Genomic DNA, 8,805 nt, shown 5'->3' with positions numbered 1-8,805 from the left:
CTATAAAAATCTTCTGGCTAAAGATGAAATTAAGAGAGCTTTGCTAAGAGAAACCCCAGTGTATCCCGATGGTGAGATTCTGCTAAGGAATTCATTACAGGTTAATGTCTAGATAAAGGTACAGACATAAAAGCTGAGAGGTAGCAGAACCCAAGGCCTCAGACCCAGATGTGCTGCCTGACCTTGAGAACAGCTTGACTGCACCTCAGACTTCCCTTTCATAAGGCAGCTTTTTAAAAAATAAAAAACTTAAAAAGGCAGGCTTCTGTATTGTTTTTTAATATAAACTTTCTCTTTATTAGAAAAGTAAAATATTCCCATTATGGAAAATGTAGAAGAGTACAAAGTAAAATAATCTGTTCCCTTCATACAAAGAGAATCACCATTACCTTTCTGGAATTATTTCCTGGCTTCTAATAAGAACCACAATAATTTTCTGAGTGGTTTCAAGGTGCCAAGCAGGCGTGTGCTAAGTGCTTTCCAACTATGGTAGAATTTCATTCTCACAACAGCTCTAAGAGGCTTGGCATAATTTTATCTTCATTTTACAAATGAGGAAACAGAGGCTCAGCCCAATTGATTACCTTGCCCAGGGGCGCAGGGCTAGTGGCAGAGCTGGGATTCAAACTCAGGTCTGACTCCAATATCCTAAGCAGCAGCTACTCAACCCCCACGACCCAGGACTACATGACTGAGCTCACGCAGGGCATATATTTTGTATCCTCCTCTGCTAACCTAACAATCTGCCACAAATATTTTCATATGATATTAAAAATACTTGCACTGTATAAATATTCCACAGTTTATTTCACTGTTTCCCTTCTGTCAGACATTAAATCGTTCTCAGTGTTTTTGTTATTATAAATAATGCTCCAATAAATAATGTCCACAAATCTCTGTGTTCCAGACCACTTCCTTAGATGCCAAGATAACAGATTCACTCGGTCAATGGGTTTGAAGATAAATCACACATTTGCAAATCTTCTTTCCACTACGTCTGGAGTGAGCAGACAATAGAGATGGACACGAAATATTCGGCAGGTATATGAAATTCTAAGCCCTCACCCCTAAGCCCGCCTCTCTCACTGAGGCGTGCATGGAGCCAAGTGTCCCTCGCCGGCCCCACTGCCTCCTACTATAAAATGCCCTGCTTGTCCCACCACGACTTCAAAAAGAAAAGTGCGAGTTTTAATAATTAACCATGAGAACAGGATCACTCTAGGACAAAAATGCCTCTAACATCTTTTATCTTGATTAGAGAAGAATCTTAAATGAGGAAATAAAAGTAAAATAAGCTCACTGCAATTAAACCTTGTGTTGACAGAAGGTGGAAGGCAATGAAAACCCCTTTGAGCCCACTAGGCCCAATCTTCCTTTGCCCTGAAATCCAAACAAGAAGGAGTGCTTGATCTTTCTAACACAAAATACGGGAAGAATTCCATCAGCGTGATCCTTACATAGGCTAAATGAGAGAAAGGTCGTAAAATACTTAGGATTATGCCTGGCACATTGTATGTGCTCGATAAATACATGTTAGCTCTAATGATTCCAGTTTCTGGAAAAACCAGATACAAGGAGCTGGGCTACGTGACGGAAATACATTTGCTTGTCTCCCTGTCGATCCCTGACCTCAGCGACACCAACCCTGATCCTGATCCTGCCCCTGCACCTCACCAATCACACCACACACACGCCCCAGGAATGAGCCTCACGCCTTACTCCTCCCGCCAGTCTCCTGCATGGAATGCTTTTTCCCCCAGCCCTGAACTTGGGTCATACAAAGGGCCTGGGGTCGGGGGAGTCAGACCTGGGTTTGAATTCTGACTTTGCCATTTTTTCGCTGTGTGACTTTGGACAGGTTACTCAAACCCTCTAAACCTCAATTTCAACATCTGTAACATGGAAGGGAACAGTCCTGTTTGACCAGAGGGTTGTTGACAGTATGTAAGCAAATACCTACACTGTACAGACACACTGCCTCGTGGCGCAGGGAGGAGGCACCAGCAAAGGGCAGCTTCCTGTGTGATCGTGACCCGCCCTCCAAGTTCAGTCAAGCCCCATCTCCTTCGGGAGGTGTTCCCTGACTGCCAGCTCTCACCTGCCGTGCCCTAAGCCTGCCCTCCATTTAGAACTTAGGTGTGCATCATCTTGTGTTTCCTGTTTTGTGTAGGCAGCTCTTAACTTCCAACTTAATTTCTGGAAAGCAAGAACTGTATCTTATTCCACCTAGAAGACCAGCACGAACCAACCAGGGATGGCAATGAAATTCTAAAGCCTCTTGTGATGACTTAGACGAACTGAAGAGGCCCCTGGAACGCTGCTGAAGCTCCTGCGCAGCCTGTCAGATCCAGTGCCTGCCCCACCCCTGGCAGGTGCTTGCCCAGAAGGCTGCCATAGAAATACTGTAACTCATGGGCCCTGGTCATCTCTGCTGGGCCTCAGGGATATATTTCGTTACAGATACCAAAAAAAAAAAAAGAAAGGAAAAAAAAGAAAAGATTTCCGAGGCTACATTCAGGTTTGCTGGGGAAACTGTGCTAACTATGCGTGTCTGTAGCGGGCACAGGACGATGGGGTGGGGACCACGATCTGCCATCCCTGGAGAAGGCACTCAGTTCCAGGTTAAGCAAGCTTACCCCTGCCCACCCTGCGCCCTAGCGTGGGGGGCGTGGGGGGCCCACCGACCTGCGTAGCTCCGCCCCGTGCTCATGTTGGTTGGCAGCAGCGTCCATTTGTCAGTGGCGGGGTTGTAGTACTCCACCGAGGCCAAGTTGCAGGACCCGTCATCCCCTCCGACCACGTACAGGAGTCCATTCACCGCACAGACCCCTGGGAATCGAGCAGAAGCCAGAGGGCATGTGACAGCAGCGGCACCAGGAATCAGAACGGACCGGCGGCAAACACATCAGGATGGCCCCGGAGGCTCTCTCCCTCCCCTCACGGTAGCACGAGAGGGAACTGGCTCCGCAGGTCGGAGTCTGCTCAACAAAGTCCATACTGAAAACGGCCACTGGGCTCGGCGATCCCCCTTTCTGACAAGGTCACTTCTCTGCCCAGGGAGCTCCCACGGCCGCATGGTCTTACAATTGTTCCCTTTCCCAACTCTGTCGGTATGGACAGCGTTATGGGTACGGGCCTCTGCCCGCTGGAGTGCTGGCCACCGGTGCCCGCAGGCCTCCCGCTCAGCCTGAGCCGCGGCATGAGACAGCTCGGGGGACTTCACGCCCGCGGCTGCCACTCTGCTCGTAAGCTTTCCCCAATAAACCCTACTATATCCACACTTATGACAGGGTTTATCAGTGGAGCTAATGGTTGTGTCTGTGATCCCTTCACGTAACCGGGGTCTAAATCCACACAAAGCTCCCAGGGGTGTGGTACTTCGCCCACCCTGATCTCAGGGGGAGCTGGTTTGGAGGCAAGATCTCATTAGCGGGGACTCAAAATATGAAAATGTAATTCTTGCTCATCAAGTCTTTAAAAGGCCATAGTCCAATATACTGTGTATTTTTTAAAAATCAGAGTAAGGGATTGATGATACTCAAAAGGCAGTAATTATCAGTGTTGGTGAAGATGCTCTTAAATGCTGGTGAGAGTACAAAGCGCACCTCCTTCCAGGGTATGTCGAAAGCACATGTGCCCCCCTGACTCAAAAATCCACTTCTGGCCTTTTATTCTGAAAAATAACTTTAGATGTAGGTACTGGTTAACTATAAGGACCATTTATAATAGCTAAAGCATTACTTATAGAAAAGGTGGGAAATAATCTAAAAAGTCCAATAGTGGATTAGTTACTTAAATTATGATATAGGCACTTAAAATAATATCATGTAAATATATTTAGTGTTATAATAAGACAGTCATGAAAGATTGTAAAGTGGATTAAAAGGCAGGTTATAAAACCTGATTCAATTTCTGCTACAAAAAATAGAAATAACTATATGTAAATGTGCGTACATAGACACATTTACATCTAAATTTAATTCTCAGACTGTAGATAGAGCAGCTGTCTGGAGGGTTCTGTGATTCCTCACTCAGGTGGCTTAAGGCCAAATGACAAGTTATGTCACAGCAGGCTTATCAGACAATGGCCAAATTAATAAACTCTCCCGTTCACAGTTTCAACAAGTCAGCTACAGATGGGTTTAGCGAACAGGTAATCTGGGTATAAAGGAAGTAAATCTGCCTGTAAGTCACCTTGTCTTTCCAACCTGAGAAGCTGGGCTAAGCCACCACTTTCTTCGAGTAAGGAAGCTTAAAGCAGACATACTAACACAGGGCATGACCCACAGGGCTAAGTTCTAAAATGAAACAGTCTAATAGGGGTGCCAGGCTCCAGGAATAAAAACCTAAACACTCCAAGGTCAGTCATTCCTACAGAAAGGAAAAGGGTAGGGAAGGAAAGGCAGGGCGTGTAAGGAAGGGAGTGAGGAAAGTGGTTCTGTTGGAGAGAGAGTCATAAATCCCCTCACAGCTACCCCTGCGAGGAGGCAGACTGGTTTCAGGTGGGAAGTGAGAGGTTCTCACGACCAGGTGCTGGCAAAGAAAAGATAAAACCAAGTGGCATTGCCTGGCCACGTCCACGTAGCCCTGTGTGCAACAGAGCCACTGGGCAGGGGCACTGGTGGCAACCAGAGGGCTTTTCTATGTCTCTGTCCATCTCTGGGCACTGAAAGCCATCACCCTTCTCTGAGAGGGAAGGAACCCTCTGCATCTAAATGGGGGACCCTGTGGCTCGCTTTTGGGGTTCTAAGCTCTAGCCCAGAGCCTCCCCTAGCCCAGAGCCTCCCCGCAAATGGACACACCCGGTCCATGATGCCAGCTCAGCCCCAGGCCTGGGAGTCCTCTTTTAGAGCTAGGATTTGCAGGGAGAAAAGACCCACAACCCCCAAGGGGAGACGGAGGGAGCAGTCACATTACCTGCATTGCGCCGGCACATGTTCATGTCTGCCACCTGCCTCCAGGTGTTTGTTCCAGGATCATAAACCTCGACGCTCTTCCTCACCAAGGGCCCGTCGTGCCCGCCTGTGGCGTACAGCTGTCCACTGAGGACCCCAACCCCTGAAAGGCAGAGCACAGTGTCCCAGCCTCAGGCTGGCTATAGTGACCAGAAACCAGGAGGCCTGGCATCCAGTCCTGACAGCTACCACCAGCAGGGCGACATGGGGAGTGCTGCTTTGTTCCCTTGGACCTCGGTGTCCTCATCTGGAAAACAAATATAATGACACCCTGCCGCCTCATACGAGTGTCAGCCTGTAAACATCCAAATAAAGAGCAAATATGACCCCATCTCTACTTAAAGAAACATAAAAAATATATTTTATATATGTGCACATACATAATGTGTGTGTAAATTAAATGGGGGCTCACATACAAAGGAAAGAGGGAAAAAAGGAGGGAAAGAACCCCACCACGACATTAAAAGTAGTTATTTCTGAGGGGTAAAACTGTCTCTCCTCTCCATCTGCCTTTCTATATGGCCTAGTTTTCCTTCACTGTTGTATTAGTTTTATTACTCAGCCTTATATCAGTTGAGCGGGAAGAGTTAAAGATGGAAACTTAGCCACACAGCAGGTGCACTGAGATCATTATTGCGAGACCCCGGAGACCTCCCCGCTGGTCTGGAAGCAGACGCCATTCCCCCCTCCTAGGTGGCAGAGGGGCATTAAATCCCTCACAGTGTTGACAGGCCTCAGCTGAGTGCCAGAACTGCATCACTTACAAGTTTTAGTGTAACCGTTAAAAATCCTTTAATAGAAGTCAAGAAAATAAAAGCCAGAAAGGAGGGTGGCACAGTACCCTTGAAAGAGCAACCTGGTGGGTGGGATACCTGGGTCCTGGCCCAGACTCCAACATCCCCTTTCTGAGCCTCAGTTTCCCCGTTGTAAAAGGGGGGGCTGGGCTAGATGAGTAGTTCCAGTGCACCCGGATAACCCCCAGACAGGCTGCATCTCAGTCGGCTGGGGAGCTTTTTGAAAACATAGATTGCAGGGCTTCACTCCCAGAGACACTGGTGGGAATCAGAAAATGTACCCCAGGTGATTGGGATGCACAGCCCGGTTTCAGACCCAAGGACTCGATTTCTAGAATATAAGATTTTATGTCTTATCACATTTCCCTGGGCCTGGAGGTAGGTGGTAGGTTCTCAACAAATAGTGTTTGAATGACAAAATACGTAAAATCTCATTCAGCAGTTACGCTGGTTGGCTCGCAGTTCCCTGTGGCTGCCCTAAGCCAGCAGCAGATGGTGGTGTTATATCAACAATGGCTGTCGAGCCGGCTAGGACAGTTTCCCACGGGTGTGCCGCAATAATTTTTAAATCATGCGGTACCTGACTGTTTAGCCAGGGGTGCTGATCTCTTTTTCCTTAGACAAATAAAAAAATGACAACAGCCAACACAACAGTAGCCATCTAGTGTGAATGAATCTAAATTATACCTACTTTTTGTCAGATCAGCAAAAAATATATTTTTTGGTGTGCCGCAGAATTTTAGCAATTAGTTTATGTGTGCCGTGAGATGAAAACGTTGAAACTTGCTGGCTAAGGATAATACAGTTCAGTGTTCCGAAGGCGCCTCCCCCTCCCCTCTGCACGCAGCAGGAACTAGCATGCCCGGGGACCAAGAATGGCCTCTTTCCCCACGAGCACCTGCGGGCAGTTGCCCTGCCCTGTGAGGAAGCAGGCAGCCTTCCGGGCACTCAGGGGCACCACTGCCCTTTGGCAGCCTCCTCTGCGAACATTCATGCAGAGGTTTCCTGACCCTACAGCCACTCGGTTCAGGCAACCAGAGGTCAGGGTCTCCGGGTCCTCAGCCACCGAAGACCACCCACCGCCACAAGTATGTGGATTCCCAACTCCAGAGGTGAGACCAGTGCCGAAATCAAGGTCCCTGTGCTTCCCTGCAACACCGGCAGCAGAGCTGTAACCATCCGGGTCTTCCAACCCAGGTGGGAGGCAGGGGTGCCGGCTGCCCTCCTGCACGTTTTGCTTGAGGCGTTCCCAGAGGCAACCACGCATTCAGAAGGTGCTGCTCCACCCCCGCTGGGCTGTCCCTACGTCCCCGGGCTTTACACACTTGCTCTCACACCGCAAGCCACAGAGGGTTTGGATTTTTAGGAAGTACAAAGAAGACTCTACCAAGACTCTATAAACCCAAGTTACCAAAACAGCTCTAAGAAGGAAGAACCATGGGATTGGTGAATTGAATGGGCCCCATGGGAAGATCTACTGCAACCCACTCATTTCACATCCCAGGAACTGGAGGCCAGAAAGGGGAGAGGGCCTTGCCCAAGGTCCCACAGCAAGTTCAAGCAGACCCGGCAGGCCCAGCCCAGGCCTCCTGACTTTCATTATCCGCTGATAATGGGACTGCCAACCCATCAGGACCAGCAGAGACAAGCTCCCTGAAAACTGCGTTCCCAACGTACAGCTTCACAAGTGAAATCGTTCAGCTTTTTCTTCTCTAACCAGTGAACACACAAAGGTTCTTGAAAAATATGTAAACAGCATAATTTTGAAGGAATGCTGAGGAAGTGGTCATGTGTTTAGCACTATAAAATGAGATCACAACTCAGTCTTCAAAAATACAAAAAAAGAGAAAGGCCCAACATTGTGGGGAAACGCCCAACGGTTGCTTCCCTTCCCAGAGTCACACAACCTTCCTGCCAGGCCCAGGCTGGTCATCGGGCAGCACGCCCCACAGGAACTGGGACAGAAAGCCACTGCCCAGTCTCCAGGGCCTCTCAGAGCCTCGCCTTTGGGCCTCTAAGATGATGAGGGAAGACAAAATGGGCAGAAGGGAGCGTTGCTCCACCTCCTAGAAAATGCCAAAGGACCACACAGCTCCCAGTCCTCCCACGGGAAGTGAAACGGGAGGTCATTCTCTCCCCGCCTGGGGAGAGGGTAAATCAGGGCAAAGTGAGGGGGGCGATATAAGTCTATCTCCACATATGAACACTAATAGCCTGGCTTTCAATCCCCAAGACAGAGACATGGACAGGCAAGTTTTCGCTTTTCGCCTGGAAACTGGGGTAGCTGGGCTCGTCCTACTTTGTAAGAATGAGACTAATAATTGGGGGTCAGAAAAGCTAACTTTGAAGTGAGACAGACCCGAGTGTGAATCCTGACTCTGCCAGCTCCTAAGGACGTAACCTTGAGCAAATTACTCAGTCCCGGGCTGACTTACTTTCTTAATCTGCTAAGTGAAATGAACATCGCGTCTGCCTCCTAGGGCTGTACTGAGGATTAAATGAACCAAGTCACAGAAAGTCCCTATTAGGACAGAGCCTGGCGCATACCAAGCCTCACTTTCAGGAGATGCAGACACCTCCACAGAGTGGCAGGGATGGGGAGAACACTGTCCCATCCGCTTTCTCGCAAAGCGACCCCAGGGAAAGGTCAGCTGATGCGCCAGCGTGGAGCTGCAAGGTGCGGGGGGGATCGTGCGGACTGGAGGCAAAGGAGAGGGGGGTTAAGAGGTAGAATGTTGGGGGCTGGTCTCCAGACCCACCTGTGAGCAGATCGCACAGAGCCTGCGTCCGTGGCCCCCCCCATACCTGCGCCACTGCGGCGGGTGCTCATGTCCGCCACGTATGTCCACTCGTTGGTCGCCGGGTTGTACTGCTCCACGGTGCTCAGACACTGGCGGGAGGCCCCATCGTAACCCCCAACAGCATAGAGCTTTCCTGGAACAGACAAAACAGCTGAGGGTGGTGCTGCGGGCACTGGCATGGAACCAGGGCGTGACTGCAACTCCACCTTTAACCCACCCACCGGGCACCCTCACCTCCATCAGAGCTCAGGGCCC

The 8,805-nt window shown here is 49.4% G+C and overlaps 1 protein-coding gene and 1 non-coding gene across 2 annotated transcripts in view; one reads left to right on the top strand and one right to left on the bottom strand.

Moving 5' to 3' along the window:
• The first annotated feature begins 2,332 nt into the window (after nt 1-2,332).
• Nucleotides 2,333-2,466, top strand: LOC148093215 (small nucleolar RNA SNORA5). The gene has a single exon (XR_015714454.1). It is a non-coding gene; the product is annotated as a small nucleolar RNA SNORA5 (small nucleolar RNA).
• A 166-nt stretch (nt 2,467-2,632) lies between these two features.
• The window catches only part of KLHL3 (kelch like family member 3), a 99,617-nt gene continuing 93,444 nt past the window's right edge, over nt 2,633-8,805 (bottom strand). The window contains exons 12-14 of the mRNA XM_087815892.1: nt 8,555-8,683; nt 4,918-5,058; nt 2,633-2,829 (exon numbers count right to left, since the gene is read on the bottom strand). Coding sequence (XP_087672018.1) covers nt 2,633-2,829; nt 4,918-5,058; nt 8,555-8,683 — 467 coding nt within the window. The remainder of the gene's footprint in view (nt 2,830-4,917; nt 5,059-8,554; nt 8,684-8,805) is intronic.

The sequence above is a fragment of the Miniopterus natalensis genome, chromosome 4, assembly GCF_054644295.1.
Source record: "Miniopterus natalensis isolate mMinNat1 chromosome 4, mMinNat1.hap1, whole genome shotgun sequence".
NCBI classification, from domain to species: domain Eukaryota; kingdom Metazoa; phylum Chordata; class Mammalia; order Chiroptera; family Miniopteridae; genus Miniopterus; species Miniopterus natalensis.
The sequence above is the reverse complement of the archived record's forward strand: the minus strand, read 5'-3'. Positions and strand labels throughout refer to the sequence as shown.